At 37.4% G+C, this 17834-nt stretch overlaps 5 protein-coding genes across 5 annotated transcripts; 3 read left to right on the top strand and 2 right to left on the bottom strand.

Annotated features, from left to right (window-relative positions):
- Positions 1 to 68: 68 nt before the first annotated feature.
- C9374_013469 (uncharacterized protein) lies at positions 69 to 3275 on the bottom strand (the record flags this gene model as incomplete). The annotated part of the gene is made up of 1 exon (XM_044689349.1): positions 69 to 3275. The coding sequence occupies one exon, from the start codon at positions 3273 to 3275 to the stop codon at positions 69 to 71; it is 3207 nt and encodes a 1068-aa protein (XP_044553878.1).
- A 316-nt stretch (positions 3276 to 3591) lies between these two features.
- On the top strand, positions 3592 to 7363 carry C9374_013468 (uncharacterized protein; the record flags this gene model as incomplete). The annotated part of the gene is made up of 5 exons (XM_044689348.1): positions 3592 to 3879; positions 3938 to 4097; positions 4162 to 5941; positions 5989 to 6413; positions 6471 to 7363. 5 exons carry the CDS (start codon positions 3592 to 3594, stop codon positions 7361 to 7363), a joined length of 3546 nt encoding a protein of 1181 aa, XP_044553877.1.
- A 691-nt stretch (positions 7364 to 8054) lies between these two features.
- Positions 8055 to 13058, top strand: C9374_013467 (uncharacterized protein; the record flags this gene model as incomplete). The annotated part of the gene is made up of 2 exons (XM_044689346.1): positions 8055 to 11701; positions 11831 to 13058. 2 exons carry the CDS (start codon positions 8055 to 8057, stop codon positions 13056 to 13058), a joined length of 4875 nt encoding a protein of 1624 aa, XP_044553876.1.
- A 360-nt stretch (positions 13059 to 13418) lies between these two features.
- C9374_013466 (uncharacterized protein) lies at positions 13419 to 14375 on the top strand (the record flags this gene model as incomplete). Its single annotated transcript, XM_044689345.1, has 1 exon — positions 13419 to 14375. The coding sequence occupies one exon, from the start codon at positions 13419 to 13421 to the stop codon at positions 14373 to 14375; it is 957 nt and encodes a 318-aa protein (XP_044553875.1).
- A 661-nt stretch (positions 14376 to 15036) lies between these two features.
- Positions 15037 to 17740, bottom strand: C9374_013465 (uncharacterized protein; the record flags this gene model as incomplete). Its single annotated transcript, XM_044689344.1, has 2 exons — positions 15037 to 17307; positions 17396 to 17740. 2 exons carry the CDS (start codon positions 17738 to 17740, stop codon positions 15037 to 15039), a joined length of 2616 nt encoding a protein of 871 aa, XP_044553874.1.
- Between the last annotated feature and the right edge of the window lie 94 nt (positions 17741 to 17834).

Below are 17834 nucleotides of genomic sequence, written 5' to 3'. Positions count from 1 at the left end.
ACTTAAGGCTCGATGAGTCCAAAATCCTTACTTGATAAAGTCACAAAATAAAGGTTTACTTCTTTTCACTATTGCCTGGAAAAACAATCCATCAGTTGACGACTGACGTTCATCACTCGTCCTTGAAACAGCAGTGTAAATCCTCTTCTTAACCACTTGTAAACCTCTTGCCAACAAATGCATAGGACGGAGAGCAACAAAATAATGGTCCAACCTAATAATCCCAAATTTTGAATCTTGAGAGCTGTTGATAGAGGTGTAAAAAGTTGTAAAATAAAAACAGAGATTCCTACAACTGCAATCCAAATGTTCATCATTACATTTGTGAACAACCCATGAATGAATAGGGGAGATGTAGTAGTTCTCATGTTGAATGCAAGTGTGACATGTCCAATGAGCCACGCCATCATTGCCATTGATTGAGAATATTGTTCATGAGCTTTTGAATCTAAATTGTACATTGGTCCTAATAAAAATGCTCCAATCAAATAGGATAGTAACACTGAAATAAATAATGATGCTGAGCCTGTAGCTATGTGACATAGAAAAGTGGCATCCACAAATTGTTTGTCTTTTTTGGGAGGTTTTTTCATAATGTCTTCTTCCTCGCTTTCAATAACAAACGCAGTGGCTGCTCCAATATCACTAAATAATTCCAGTAGAATGATCTGAATGGGATCCATAGGAATGAATGGAACGTATTTCGAGCCTCCAATGATGATATTTACAATAAATAATGAAACAAGAGTCATCTTGCAAGAGAGATAGAATTGAATGGATTTTCTAAGATTTTCATAGAGCTTTCGTCCTTCTATAATTCCTGTCACAATGGTTGAGAAATTATCATCGGTGAGAATAACATCAGCTGATTCCTTTGCCAGATCTACTCCGCTTTTACCCATAGCTACTCCAACTGTCGCATTGGCTAGAGCAGCGGCATCGTTAATTCCATCTCCACTGACAATTACATTATAGTTATACTTGTTTCTCAATAAGTCAACAATATCGTACTTGTTTTTTGGTGTAGCTCTTGAAACTACACAAACCTCATTGTCAAAATCTACATTTTCATCCACATCTTTGCCTTCAATACATTGTTTCTTCTTTTCAGAAGCAGATTCCCCAAGCTCAATTTCTTCTTCTTCGTCAGCACCTTTTTTTGGATGGAATTGTAAGAGACCACATTCATCAGCAACTGCTACTGCTGTGTTTGTGTGGTCGCCACTGATCATAACAACCCTGATTCCAGCTTCTTTACATTGCTTAATAGCTTGCTTCACTCCAGGCCGGATTGGATCGATGAATGACAACAAGCATGTGAAAATTCGTTCAGAGTTGTCATTTTCTCTACAAAGTCCAATTACCCGCATTCCTCGTGCTGTTGCTTTTTCTAAATAGTTGGTAAGGCTTTGTTTACTATCCTCTGATAGCTCCAAAACGAGATTTCTGTCAGAAGATGCTTGAAAGCGATTACAGATATCTAAAATTTTTTCTGGAATTCCTTTGGAATAGATCATTTTGGATGACATGTCCGAGGATAGGACAATCGAAGAGAAACCTTTTTGATGATCGAAACAAATTTCTTCCATGAGTTTGACATGACTTTGATTCCGTCTTTCGAGGATTTTTGTGAAAGTGTCTCCTAATGTCGAAAGTTCTTCCACTACAGATTTTTCGAATGGATCGTCGAGCTCGTCAACGCCAGAACTAAAAGAGCTTCCAGCTAGAAGCCAATCCAAAATCCAATCTGATAAAAATTTTGTGTTTTCACGTTTTGTCTTGTGTCTGTATACACAAGACAGATTTCCATTTTCGTCTAGTTGATGGACCTCAGTCAATTGAAGACAATTTTTGGTCATGGTTCCTGTCTTGTCTGTTAAAATATGGGTAGTTGTGGCCATCGATTCAGGTACATGAAGTTTTTTGATGAGAAGATTCTTCTTACTTAATTGCAAAGATCCCAGCGCAAGTACACTCTTAATAATGATAGGTAACTCTTCTGGTATCGTTGCGAACATTACGGAAAGGCCTGCTAACAGCATTCTCCTCCATTCGAAGCCTCTTATCCAGCCCACAATTACAATAATAGCCGTTATAGATATTGAAGCAATTGTTAAATATTTTGCCAATTCTTTCATGGTTTTTTGAAGTTCGGTTTTCTTTTCTTTCTCGTTGGCTTTTTCAAGCAAATTCAAAACGGACCCAAGTTGAGTATTGTCACACCCTGTGCTGATCACAACTCCGAATGCCTTCCCTTTCACAACGTACGTCCCTGCAAACACAATATTATTGCATTCTATCGTGGAAATTTCATTTGTTGTGTTAATAACATCTCCGTGTTTGTTGCACAATAGAGATTCTCCAGTGAGAGCCGATTGATCAACCTGGATATTAATTTTTTTGCTTTCTGTGTTAAATAATCTCACATCTGCGGGTAAAACTTGACCCACGTTTAGACGTATGACATCTCCTGGCACAAGCTCTGTCACATTAATAATTTTTAACTCTCTGTTTCTTCTTACTGTACATTTCTTGGACATTTCAAAAGTAGATTTCAGCTGCTGAACCCCTTTCTTTGACCTATATTCATTTATCACCTCTACAATTACCATCAATATAATACAAATAAATATGACCAATCCATTCCAAATAGAATCATCCCAAATAACGTATAAAATTCCCACGATGAATAACAGTAAAATCATTGGCTCTCGCACCTCGCTAATAAATACTCTCCAAAATGATAATTTAGAGTTTGATTTTTCCACTAATTTTGTGAAAAGATTATTTTCGCCATACTTCTCTCGCTGGCGTCTTACTTGTTCGTCAATTAGTCCTGTTTCTTCGAAAATATGTGACCCAAAATTCGACCTATGAGTTGTACCATTAATGTGACCTTGACTTGATCTTAACGAGTTTTCTTCTTGGTGTGACGTTGCTTCGGGATGATCTGTGACGTCACTCGTATTTTGTAAAATTGGCTCTGACTGAAAATCTGCTGATAATAGAGTAGAATACAATTCTTCAATGTCCATTCGGTAATATGGCACTCCTTTAAATTTTGATGGAACATGAGCTTCCTTCTCATGATCTTCTGTAATTATTTCGGATGGTGAAGCATTGATAGATGTTTCTTGAACATCAACAATTTCTGAACCAATAGGAATTGCTTCCTCTTCCTGAACCACTGATGGTGTGTTTGAAGGCTCCTCTTTTCCGTTTTGATCATTGACGAGCGGTTGGTCATTCAATGAATGTTTCGGTTGCAAAGCCATTTTTTGGTGTTTTGCTTCATCCCGATAACAATTGAAGCAAGGAAGAAAAAGAAGAACAACAAAAATATGAAATCACAAATCCTCCCACTACTACGACCACGCCTCGCAAATAACTGTAAAGGCTGTTGCCGTTGTTGTTGGATCTTATGATCAGAATTGAAATAATAGGAGTAATGAAAATTGATGTTCCCGAGTTGAGTTTTTTAATTGATCAACAAGCTGTGTGGTGGAAATTGCCTCTGACATTCCATGTAGTATGACGCGTGATGGAGAGTCGTGCGAGTTGATGTTGGCACTTTTAAAAAACAATATCATCATGATGAACTCTCATGAGATGGAGAGATTGGATTCCAAGAGCTCCGTTACGATGATGATGGAATCTCCTTCCACTTCTACCATCGTTCATATGGGTATTCCAAATAGCAACGTCAGCTCACCAACAATGATGCCAACAGCAAATGTTGATGAATCGGAAGAGCTCTCATCATCCCAATACATTTGTAGCATCAATGATTGGGACGCAAACAAGAGGAAGAAAAAGAAAGGCTGGTTCGGCGTTTCTGTTCCCAAATTTCCAAGAAGCAATTATTTGAAAACAACCAAGGTGAGTGGTCATAATCTCTGTCATGTCACCCAATGCCAATCACTATTTCCAATTATAGTATACATGGTGGAACTTTCTTTTTGTTTGTTTTTTCAATCAAATGAAAAAGATCGGTAACATTTATTTTACATTCATCATGATTATTGCCTTAGCGATCCCAGGCGTTTGGATATCTGGCTCACCGCTTTTGTCTATTGTGCCAATTGCTATCATTTTGGGTAAGTTAAAATTATCATGCTGAAACGTCACTCACCCCCTTTCGACTTGGGAATGTGCAAACAGGTGTTAATTTTATACGAGAGGGAGGTGAAGATTTTTTCAGGTATCTCAATGACAGGAAAGTTAATAATGCCAAAACAAAAGTACTACGAGACAATGAATTTCGAACAGTTGCCACCAAGGATGTTCGTGTGGGTGACATTGTAAAAGTAGAGGAAAATGAAGAATTTCCTGCTGACTTGGTATTGATTTCATCCAACTTTGAAGACGGAAGTTGTTCCATTGAAACGTCAAACCTTGATGGAGAATCAGCCTTAAAATCAAGATATTCTCCAAGTAATTTGTCAACCTATAATACGTCACAAAGATTGTCAACCTTAAAAGGTGTGATCAAATGTCAAGAGCCCAATCAACATTTACACAAATTCAGAGGCTCTATAACCGTGGATGGAGTTGACTCTCCAATTTCACATCAAAACCTACTACTCAAAGGGTCTGTGTTAAAAAGTGGTTTTATTCATGGTGTAGTGGTGTATACTGGAAAAGACACAAAAGTTGCCAAAAATATGCAACAAACCACTCTCAAGTTTAGTTTTATTAATACCATGACGAACTTTTTCATTTCCGTCATGTTTGGAGTTATGGCCATTTTTGTGGTGTTATTTGTTATTTTAGAAGCATATTACGAATTTACGTATGCTAGAAAAGCTACATACACAGGAAAGCTAAAACCAATTGGTATATCTGATGGTCTTTGGGTTGTTCACTCTATTCTAGTGTTCGTTGTGCTATTTAACTTATTCGTTCCTGCCTCTTTATTTGTTACCTTGGAGTTTGTAAAAGCTGTGCAGGCAAGATTTATATCCATAGACAACAAACTTTGCTACTCTGAAATCGATTCCCATACTGGAAAGAAAAACGAGACAAAAGGAGCAGCAATTTCGAGCGACCTTCATTCTGATTTATCTCAAGTGGATGTTATTGTGACCGACAAGACTGGTACTCTCACTGAAAACTCAATGAATTTTAACAAGCTATGGTTATTGGATGGTCCCACTTTTGACGATACCATGGGCGCAGGTGACATTCAACTGGCTTATTCAGATGAAGCAAGATCTGAGTCAAATTCAACACAATCAGTAGTGCTGAACAAAACCAAAACAGTGTTGTCAGATGAGCAATATTTCACAGTTATGGTTTCATTATTGACTCTTTCATTGTGTCACAATGTAACTGTTAGAATTGGCGACAATGACAAAATTACCTATGACGGAGAAAGCCCTGACGAAATAGCTTTGGTTAAAGGAGCGTCAAATAATGGATTTGTGCTGAAATACTTTACCGAAAAGAAGACAATATTGTCAATTTTCAATAAGGAATATACATTCGAACGGTTAGCCGAAATTGCTTTCACACCGGAGAGAAAGAGAATGTCAACGTTGTTTAACATACCAACAGATTTCTTGCAAGATTATCCGATATTTTCAAAGATGGCATTAAAACACAATGTGCCAGAAGAGGACATTCAAAACGGAAGTGGTCTTAATTTATGCCTTATCAAAGGGGCAGATACTTTCGTATACCCTTGCATTTCTAAAGATTGTCTCGACAATTCAAAACAGAAAGTGGAATCTCAACTTTTAGATTTTTCAAAAGAAGGACTTAGATCTTTAGTTCTGGCATACAAGTTTGTGCCCAATTCTGCAGTTAATAACTGGCTTGAAACCTATTACCAGTCAAAGAAAGAAATTGTTGATTCAAAACAATTGGAACTTCTTCACAAAGCAGAGTCAGAAATGGAAAATCAAATGACCATTTGTGGTGCCACAGGAATTGAGGATAGGTAAGTTATTTAGCCACTCAATAATTTTCATAATGGTCTTGTGCTAGATTACAAGTTCAAGTTCCAGAAACGTTAAAGTTTTTCTTCGATGCAGGGCTCAAAATATGGATGGCAACTGGCGATGCACGAGATTCAGCTATACATATTGCAAAAATTTCCAAGCTTGTCAGCGAAGATACTCCAATACTTTACATGGAATATAATCATAGCACCTATGAAGATGTATTGGCAGATGAGTTGTTACAGAAGATTTCCCAAATGCCCTCTCATCAACAAGAGAATCTGTCACTTGTGATGGACGGCCACGTTATGAACAAGACGGAAGTGTCTAAATCACTTGTTACTCTCTTGGAGAAGTGTAAAACCGTAATTTGTTACAGGTCTACTCCAAAACAAAAGGCCAGTCTCGTACAACTTCTAAGAAGCAAGTTGAAGAAAAATTGTCTGGCTATTGGTGATGGTGCCAATGATGGTATGTAACTTTTCAATATTTCCTTGCAATAACTATGTGGAATGTTTGAAATAACAGTTTCCATGATTCAAAAAGCCAAAGTTGGAGTTGCTATAATTGGTAAAGAAGGTCAGCAAGCCAAACTTGCGTCAGATTATGCCATTCCTAAATTTTTCATGTTAAAACGTTTGCTTGCAGTACATGGAAGATATTCCTTCAAGAGATCAGCACAGTTTGTCCAATATTCATTCTATAAGAACACAGTCATTGCCTTTGTTCTAGTGCTCTACAACTTTTACAATTTATATTCTGGTCAAACGTTGTTTGACGGATGGGTCATTACATTTCAAAATTATATATTCACTTTGTGGAATCCTTTCATCTTTGGCTTGATAGAAAAAGATATTACTGAGGACTTCTTAGAGGACCCAACCACAGGTCCAACACTTTTTAAGAATTTAAGAAAAGAGAATGTATTTAATTGGTTTTCATTTATTAAGTGGATTTTTGGCTCATTCATCCATGCGGTCATTATTTTCTTTTTCAACATGTATGGGACAGAGCCAACCATGCTTGCTAATGGGCAAAGTGATGATCTTTGGTTGAGATCGACACTTGTGTACACCTGTGTATTTGCAGTAGTCACATTGAAATGTTTTTTAGAGATGGAACATTATACTATTTTGCACGGCATTGCCATGCTTCTCTCAGTGTTGTGCTTCACTGGATATGTGATTGTATATACTATCATTCCATCTGCCTTAACGAATGTGTGGTTTATGGCAATGAGAACACCCACATTTTGGTTTATTCTTCTATTATGCGTGGCTACATGCTTGGGTATTGATTTAATTTTCGTTTCGGTGAAAGTCATTTGGTTTCCTGACATGTACCTTAAATTGAGGATGCAACACAAAAAGAATCACCATGTAAATGAAGAGAAGGACCAAGAATTGCAATACACACAGTAAAACTCGATGGTTCAGCAAAAGTACAATGAAATTATTGAATTATTGTTGGGAGTCAATGTCGTTTTCAAATGCACAACAATTGAGAATTTCAAAAACTTTTGGCATGTTTCGCTACCAAGAAGGACGAATTAGAATCTATTTAGTTTGTGAGATGGAAACGATGCATCAAAAATTGGCCAACAACAAAACAAAATGCCCAAGTTCTTGCTTTCTACCCTGCAAAATGTGTTACATCCCACAGCTTGGATTCAAGTATAAATTATGATGATAATTTTCGCTAGTCATTGGATTCAGCACAAAACAAAACGCAAATATATTTTTGAATGACCGCTGCGAGTAGTAATACTAAGAGTCTTCTCGGAAGGTGGGCCTCTCCACTCAAAGATTTGTTCTTTCTCGCGCCAGTGGTTTGTTTCTTCAAAGACGCCTTTTGCTTTACCCTCTACGATGATTTTGTGGTTCCAGTCAGGGAGGGTCTTTTTGATATCATCCAAAAGGCTCCATCCCTCGAGATGAGAAAGTTAACGGAAAATGAAAGAGAGATGATCAAGAAACAGTTACAACAGATCAAAGAACAGTATGGATCCACCGAAGGTACTCCTCTCGAAACAATCGAAGAGAAGAAAAATCATTGACCCTCACAGCCACAATTTGTGAATGGTTGAAAGCGTTAAAGTTTTTTCACGTCATCATGGGATCTGACATTGTGTGGTTGTCTCTCTTAATGTTGTTCTCCCTGAGCATGAGCAACATCAGGCTGATATTGAGAAGCTACATTTTCGACTTGTTGGAAGCTAATTTTTCTAATTTTTCAGAACCTCATAATGAAGAGGGTTCAACCTCCTTATTGGAGAATGCACTGCTACTGATTGTGAGCCATTGTTTCATGTCCATGCTGTCCCTACTTGTTTTCTATGCCAGTAGATTACGGGAGTATGTGGAAAAGGGAGCAATTTCAGAATGTATGAGAGAGTTAGTGTTACATAAGGTATCCAAGATTGTCATGAGTGAGAAACAAGAACGGTTCAACTTTGGAATAATTTCCACCATTCTATTTGAAGACGTTTCTACAATTAGTAGCTCTAAATATGTCTTGTCGGAGACACATTCTCACATTGGATATTTAATTATGAGCTTCTTTACAATGGTTTATACAGTAGGATTGTTTGCCTCATGCTGCTCATTTGTATTTCTATTGTTCACTGTTCCAGTTTATATTTATTTCATCAAAAAGCAAGATACTATGCGAAAAGAAAACCTTGAAATAGCAGATGAAAAGTCATCTGTACTTTCTCAATTTATTCATGCTATCAAGCTGATCAAAGTGTTTGCCATCGAAAATGTTTTTATTAACAAATTCGAAAATATTGAGGCAAAAGCCAGAAAGAACTTCAACTCGGATAGTTGGATTGCTTTTATCATTGAATCTCTCTATCACTTGCAATCATTCATGGTTTCTTTCATTTGCTTTTTTGTATATTCATATATTGAAGGCAAACCCATCACACTTGGATTAGCCCTCACTGTGAGCAGTTTGTCAGATTGTTTGAGGTGGCCTTTTTACAGCTTGTCTTCTGATTTGAGACAAATAAGCCAAATGAGAATAGCTTCCAAAAGAATAGCCAATCTACTCATGTGTAAGGAACATAAATATCACACTGAATTCACAACAGAGGTTGGGGTGTTAGTAGAAATGCAGAACGTCAGCGCAAAATGGAATTTTGAGCCTTGCAACAACAACACGTACGACAACTCAATCATTAGAAATATTTCATTGAAAATTCATGAAGGAGAACATGTGGCGCTAATCTCAAAGGTTGGAATGGGAAAGTCCACTTTGCTATATACCATTTTGAATGAGACAAACATCATTCATGGCAATGTTCGTATTAAGGAAGGACTTTCTATTGGTTTTGTTTCTCAAAATGTATGGATACGAAACGGTACCATTCGTGAAAACGTTGTGTTCTGTTCCAGCAATTTTGACCAGAAACGGTACGAGCTTGCGTTATGGGCTTCAGATTTCGCTATTGATGTTGAGCAGATGACCAAAAAAGATGATCAGATGATTGGAGAAAGAGGAATCAATCTCAGTGGTGGACAGAAAATTCGCTTGTCCTTAGCACGAGCTCTCTACCATGATTGTGATTTGTACTTGCTTGACGATATTTTCTCAGCCGTTGATATTCACACAGCAAGTAACATTGTGGATAGGCTTTTTCAGAGTGAGAATGCCTTGTTGAAAAATAAGAGTATTCTACTAGTCACACATCAATTACACCTGTTAAAGATGATCGATCGTACATTTGTGATGGATAAGGGTGAGATTATTCAGCAAGGATCTAACAGCGAAATCATTGATAGCGAGAATATGTCTGATACATTGAAGGATTTACTCTCTTCTACCCACAACGTTCAAGATGAGACCAAATCGATATTCCAAACATCTCAACATTTAATGGAACAAAGTGAAAGTGATGAGAGGGAAGATGGCAAGTCTTCGTTTGAATCTGTATTAGAAGAAGTCAGAGAAGACCCAAAAATTATACAAATCATTGAATTCATGATGTCTCTCGGCAGAAAGAGCTCCATCTTTTTGTTAAGCATTGTTACTCTTGGATTAATAGAACAATTTGCTCCAGTCTTTAAGGACTATATACTTTCATGCTGGATTATGGATGAACACTATGAACAACATCCATTAGTTTATTATTTTAGCCTATACAATGTGGGAGCGTTTTGCGAAATGATATCCTACACGCTGAATAGTGTAGTTGTTGGATACTTTTTATATCTTGTTGGAGATGTGTATCAGTCGTTGATTTTGGAAAAATTAGCTCAATCCAAGTTGAAGTTATTCGAGACAGTCCCTTCTGGAAAAATTATTGAGAGAGTTTATGACACTAGTGAGATTCGAAACAACATCAGATACATGTTTCAATACTTTATTTCGACTGCTTTTAAAGCGTTAGTTACCATTGTCATTATACTCTTCACAGTACCTATATCTATTGTATTATTTGCCATTGTTGCTCCTATCACCAATTATTATAGAAATACCTACTCCACTACGGAGCAACAAGTTTTAGATTATCAAACTTCAAATCTTTATGATCCCACATACACCATCTCAAGTGAAATTCTTGAGGGAATTGACACAATTCGAGCTTTTGACAGAGAGAAAAAGATGACGGCTCTCATTTCAGAAATAAGAGAACGGAACCATTTTATCAACAAGTTAACTTATTGTAATGAGTTACTTTGGAATTGGTTTTCGGTTAGATGCGGTTTTGCTAAAGACGTAACAATTTCTCTAATTCTTTTAGTAATTTTTTTATATTATTACAAGTACTATCATGAGCAAAATGTCCATCTCTCCAATGACACGATGTCAACTGAAAAGATGGTACCCATACAAGTTGTTATTGCTCTCTTCTATCAGAGAGTTCAAGATCTTATTGACTCTTCAGAGACACTGTTTTATACATTTACAAAAACAGCTACTTCTTTTAGGCCAGTTCAAAGAATTCTCGATTTTGTGAAACAACTTCCATTAGATGGAACGCAGTCAGTTTTGGAAAAGCCAAAAGACTTACATTTTGAAGGAACTGTTATATTTGACCGAGTGAGTATGAAGTATTCTCCAGAGTGTAATTACGCCCTTAACAATATATCATTTAGCGTAAAACAAGGCGCTAAATGTGGAATTGTTGGAAGAACAGGAAGTGGGAAGAGTAGTATCTTTAATTGCATTCTTCGATTACAAGAAATTGAGAAGAATGAAGGAGCTATTTATATGGATGGAATTGACATTCGAGAATTACCTATTAGGGATTTACGAAAGAGTATTACTTTTATTCCACAACAACCTATTTTATTTATGGGAACTTTGCGAGAAAACATGGACTTTGAAGGAGCGTTTAGTGACCAAGAAATTATAACAGCACTCGAACAGGTTGGATTGCTACACACCTTAAAAGAAAAGTCTGCTATTGTGAAGGGAGAGGAACAATCCATTCTTGATATCAAAATCACTGAGAATGGAACCAACTTCTCGAGTGGAGAGAAACAGCTCATTTGTTTGGCTCGAGCTCTATTGAGAAAAACAAAGATATTGCTGATGGATGAAGGAACTAGTAATTTAGACAATTTCACAGATTCAATTATTCAAAATACTTTACGTGGGCCACTTTTTTCCAACACCACTGTTTTGGTCATTGCCCACCGAATTGAAACAGTCAAGGATTACGAAAAGATCATTCTCATGAGCGATGGTATCATTGCAAAACAAGGCTCAGCAGATCAAGTGTTAATGTCGTCAGATGAGTTCATCATCGAGTAGTTGATAAAAATAACTCGGAATTTCTTTCGAATTCGAACGAGAAGTGGTTGTTGTTTGTGACCGATCGAATATTCGATCAACAGCATAACAGAAAAAAGGCACCTATATCACTGTAATTTATTCAGCTCCTCCTCATCATCTCTTAGTTTGGACACCATCAGCTCATCAACACCGTGTAAGAAACCAGAAGAACCTCATGTACTCACTCAACACTTTCAATCTCGGTCATTGCAAAAGCTATTGACCAAGATTTGTGGCATCAGTTATGATGGTGGAAATTTAATGATGGAGTTACATCGTATTGATGATTCTTTTGAAATCAAACCATGTTGGTTGAATAATGAAGTCATTGGTCATATCATTGTCTATTCCAAGTTCAAGACGGTAATTGTGAATTGTATTGGAAGTAAGAGTATTTTGGACTGGGTTTCCAACTTTTTAGAATTTCAAAGCACCACTAAGATGGATTCAAAAAGCAACGTGGAATATCAAGTGTGTACATGGACACACAGCGGTGCCAATCTCATGCTCTCAGAATTCCAAAAGGTTTTCATCTCCCTGTTGCAAAACCATGATGAAAACTCGTACCAAGTGTTTTGTTGTGGTCATAGTAGAGGTGCAGCTATTACTTCTTACACGGCATTTCTCATTGCAAGAGAGTTTCAAGAAGAATTAGCAGGCAGTGTTTATGTCAAAACTTTGGCTTGTCCTGCCTATGCATGTTCTGAATTTCAGACTCTTTATTTGTCGACCATTCATGAGATGAATATTTGTAATGTCCTTTCAATATTTGATCCCATTGGATTGTTGCTGATGGCTCGTTCCATTCCTGGAGAAGTCTCGTTCATAGAGTTTCAAAATCCATTGGGCTTTTTCAATGTCTTGGTGCAACCGGCAGTCAACCTGTTACAATGTGCTTCCGAGTTTTTGAGAAATATCTTGACAGCGCCATCATTGATATCTTGTTTGAAAAATGTTGCATGCGTTGGATTCCAGATAGTACTTGAACCAGGTGTGTTAGGTTCTATTGTGAAAAGTCCATTAATGTTGTTCATGAAAGCATTCATGAATGTAGTTGGTTATGTGATTCGAGGAAATGGACATGGAGTCAAGCATTACGAGGCTTTTGAGCGAGGCGTTTTTGAACAATTAAGTTCCACCATGGGAGAGTTTTTGAGCAACATTCAAGATGTAAGCATGTCAATTTGGAGACTATTGTGGAAGTTTTTGGTCCATTTAAAGAATATAGCCCTTGATTGGATGAAAAAATTGTGTGACGAGCTTTGGAATGGGCTTGCAAAGTTTTTTGACACAATTGGTTCCTTCTTTAATAAGCTTTCCATTCAACAATAAGCACTGCTTAAGGGTAAGAATAAAGAATCGGTCCACCTTAACCTGATCGACGATAAAACTGAAAGAGGCCTTGTATTTTCAGTCTTTGTGTTGAGACCATAAACCGCAGTTGAAGTCTAGCAGAAGCCAGTAATTCCCTGGCATTTGGTATTGTGAGAATAATAAATACAGACAGCGTTTAATGCAGTTGGGACAAAGTGTTCTTGTACTGTGAGTTCAAAAATAACATGTGTGACTTTCGAATATTGTCTTTTCGAAACACGTTATTTTTGAAATCGTCAAATCTATAAATTCGATTCAATTACGAACATCAACGAAACCAGGGTATTATTTCATAGAACCACTAAAAACATTGTCATTATGCTGCTCACAACGCTCTTCATTTCAGGATCTATTCCTCTGGCATATAAATTCATTTGCTCCAATAATAATCAAACAGAAGAACATGAATTGAAAGAACATCCCATCCAGGGAAAGAGACTATCTGCTCGCATACGTTTGTTTTCGGTAGGAAAATCTGTCGATCTCCCATCCCCTTCTGCTGAGGCTTCTAATTGTTATGTTGAAGACATAATGGTTGCAAAAATTGTCAGCTGTAAGGAATACAAGACTTTATTTGTGATTGGACAACAAATTCCTCTTCAAGGATCCATGAGTGAGTTTGAGGACCATCAGTTTCAAATGAAAATGCTTCCAAGTAACCCGACAGTCACCTTTCAAGTTCCTCAGTACGTAAAGAAGAGTGCAGAAAGTGTTTCAAACAAAATCGCAAGCATTTTACAATCGAATCAAAATCCAAACGAAATTCGCATCATTTTCTGTGGCCACAGGAACGGAGGTGCCATTGCTAACTATTCTGCCTTTGTTTTTGCTGTCACCAATTCAAGAAAGGAAAATATCTTTGTTGATACCATTGATTGTGAATCCTATGTTCCCAATAACAATCAAAACGCACCCACTATTCAATCACTGGATGAATATTACAGAAAGGTCATTCCTTCAGAGGCGGTACGAAACTCTCTGTCCTTGTTTGGATTATTTCGTGATGCATTTGGAACAATTCCAGGAGGGACAGTGTTTCATTGGGGAGGATTATGGAATTTGGCCAACTCACCAATAAGAGCCATCTTGGATAAATTGTCAAACCTTTTCAACGCCATTTTGAATTTTCCTTCGTTTGAGGAATTCATGAAGCGTTTGCTCGCACCTGACCGTTTCTGCTATGAGGTTAACAACTTGTTTGATGCTCTTGTTAAAGCGGTGGTTCCAGAAGACCATTCGAATGTGCAGAAGACAAAGTCGATTTGTCCCATGTGAAAGATGAGCTCACCACCGACACATCATCCTTAATGAAATCTCTCCATCAATTTTTAAAAAGTGTTGGGGACATGGAATGGACAGTGTTAAAAGCCATGTGGATGGTTTTGCAGTTTGTGTTGACCAAGGTGTGGAAAATTTTAGAGAAGGAATTATTGGATCCACTAAAGAAACGTTGGTCTGAATATGTTTCTTATTTGCAATCATGGTTCAATACGGCCCTTAATCATGTTAAAAAAGAGTAGACTCTTTTGAACTTCCAGCGTTCCAAGTAGAAAAATGATGGACATTAAAACTCCAAAGCATCGTCACAAGTTTAATCCGTTTGTGTTATTATCCCTTGCGAGATGATTTTTTCAAGAGTTAAATGTAAGTGAAAAAATCAGTCATGCTATCTCGTCGTGCGAACTACCAAAGATGAGCCTTCATTCATTTCGAACACTGACAACATTGTTCAACGTCAAAGATTCAAAACTGACGGACCTGGAAGCAGAATCAAAAGCTCCTGACCACACTTTCGTATGAAATCATTCAAGAGTTGAACCAAGACGAGTATTGAGCACAAGATACCTGCTTCTTCTGTTGATCCTGTTAGCATCTCAAGTGAAAGCTGTGTGTCAATAATAATTTTGTGAATACACAAATTTTGTAACTATGGGATTTATTGAACATCCTCAACAATACCTTTCATCGAATTCATGCTTTCCTTGCAATAATTGAAAGCATCCATGGCACTAATTCTGTCGTTTTGAGAAAATTTCAACATGGATCGCAAAAGATTCTGCAGTTGGGGAAGAGGGGATTGAGACGATGATGGTAGAGTTTTGTATCTTTCCTGAATACGTTCTTCAAGGCTATTCAAAACAGTTTCTTCTCCTCGTTGTATCATTTCTAAAAAGATATTTGTTCTTTCATCGTTGGATAGCAATTGGTACAATACAACTCCTGAAGACCAAATATCTGTCTTGACTCCATATCCTTGATTTAATTGAGCCTCTGGTGACATGTAATTTATGGTTCCCGATACACTAAAGGCCTTACTTTCGATTAATGATTTTGAGAGGCCAAAGTCACACAACAATACCTTAACGCGTGTTATGTTTCCCTTGTTGTCCTTCTCTATTTTTTCTATCAGAATGTTCTGTGGCTTGACGTCTCTGTGAATGACGTTTCTATTATGAAGTTCACACAGAGCGTCCATCACTTGAAGCATAATAGACAAAATGATACGAGGAGAGAGTTGTTGTTGAGGCGACCTAATTAGTGTTGTCAAATCTCCTTCATCATAATACGGCATAACAATACATAACATTTGAGGTGAGTAGAGATCGGTTGGTGAAGACATTGGGTTCAACCGTTGTTGAAATACATCTAACACCTTAATAATGTTTGGATGGTTGAACATCATCATTTGGAATGCCTCTCTCATGGCTTCATTGATAGACAAAAAGGTTTTGTCTCCAGAGTTGTCAACTGAACAAACTTTGAGAGCTACTCTTTTTTGGGTTGAAGAGGGTGACTTGGCACAATCTTCACACAAGTACACTGATGAAAAACCTCCACTTTGAATTTTCTTTAAAGGTAAATATCTGCCATTCCAAAGCAAAACACCAGTGTCGTTGGGTGAAAGACTTTCTTCTGATGTGGCTGATATGGAATCAGTCTTGTAGGAAAAGCTATCAGATTTGAATGTAAAGCTACTGCTCGTTGGAGACGGAACATATCTCGATGTTTGTATGGATTTAAACGGATCAATCTTTGGAGTTGATGGCAATGAAATGCAAGAAACACGTAGTTGATTGACGGATGGAGCCTCCTCAAGGAGACTCAAGTCATCAAACTCTACAAATTCGTTGCATTCCTTATCAAAAATTTCAATAACCACCAATTGACTGGTAGTTTTCTTTCGTTTCAAGCTGGCAATTAGATTATCACATTTAGTGTGAATAAAGGTCTCGAATGATTGGATATCTTTAAACGTTTCAGATGTAGAAAGCTTTTTCTTTCTACTACCAACATGAACCATAAAAAGATACTTGGCAGAAACACCACCGACATTGTGTTCGACAGGAGCATGTTGTGTCGTTGGTCCTTTGTACTTGAGAATCCAAGGGTGATGCGTTAGAGATTTGATGTAAGATCTTGAATAATCATGTTGGTAAAAACAGCATCGTAGGAAATCCAAAGCCAACTCTGAACAGTTAGGAGGAAAATATTTTTCAATGAGCTCCACTGGAAAGTGCTCTTCTTGAAATAAGGCAAATAAATCTTCCCATGAGTATTCGTTAAAGGGAGGCTTGCCTGTAAACAGTTCAATGACCAAGCATCCAATGCTCCAAATATCTGCAAGTGCTTGTTTTTCCCATTCATCTTCGTGCATGTGAAACATTAACGGTGAGCAATATTTCAGACAGGGCTTGTTCTTGATGTATTCTTCCTTGGTCATGATAAATCCAATGTCGGCCAACTTGACTTGGCCATATTTTGACAACATGACGTTTTTTGAAGATAGGTTCAAGTGTGCAATCTTTAAGGTATTGTGTAAATACAAGATTCCTTGAAGAACTTGATCAATGTACATGACAATGACCTTTTCACTTGGTCTATATCCCTTATTTCGAAGCATGAACAGGGAGCCATTTTCCAAGAATTCTTCAACGACGGCATAAAACTCTTCACCTTCTTTCACATTACCCTTGCTATCTTTAACAGGTAAAGTAACACTTGCAAACATGTGAGCAATGTAAGGATGTTCATTTCTAGTCTCTGCAATTTTTTCTCTCAAGTCTTCAATTCTATTCCGCAATTTTGGAATTATGTCTTGATTGTAAATGTGCTTCATGACGACGAAATTTCCAGTTTGAATATGGTACCCTTTGTAGATTTTATAATACCAATTTTGTCCCAAGCAATCAGAGTCTCTGTTCACTTGCTATCATTGGTGTGGACGGTGGATATGAGATTGGATGTACAATATCGTTTGTTTTTACAAGGTGTAAGATGAATCAAAACACACTTACATAATTTCCAATCACTAACAACGGAGAGTCAAGATCAATGGCTTGACTTTCAGAAGTGATGCTACATCGTCGAAAGTTTTGGCTGAAAAATGTAGGGGGAAACCATGGCACAGGTGAGTCACCTGAATCTTGCTTTTCCTCCTCCTCATTACTAATCTCAGCCTCCTCATGCTCTTCGTCATGATCTTCCTCGTTATTCTTTGCGGGTAACAACACAGCTTGTTCTCTCTTTTGTGCATTTGCGGCAATTTGGACAGCGAGATACTTGTTTTGTGGTTGCTGTTGAGGTTGTTGTTTGGAAGGTGGTTTAAGCACAGTGTTGGCTCTGGGTGGCGAGTGTAACATTTTTTTCAAAATGTTCATCCTTCGCTAATATTGATAATATGGTAATGATGCTAGGAATAAGGATATCAAAATAAATTTGGAAATATCCCAAAAT

Source organism: Naegleria lovaniensis (genome assembly GCF_003324165.1).
Source record: "Naegleria lovaniensis strain ATCC 30569 chromosome Unknown tig006, whole genome shotgun sequence".
Classification (NCBI taxonomy): Eukaryota; Heterolobosea; class Eutetramitea; order Acrasida; family Naegleriidae; genus Naegleria; species Naegleria lovaniensis.
Note: the sequence above shows the minus strand (reverse complement) of the source record. Positions and strands in the feature narration are given on the sequence as shown.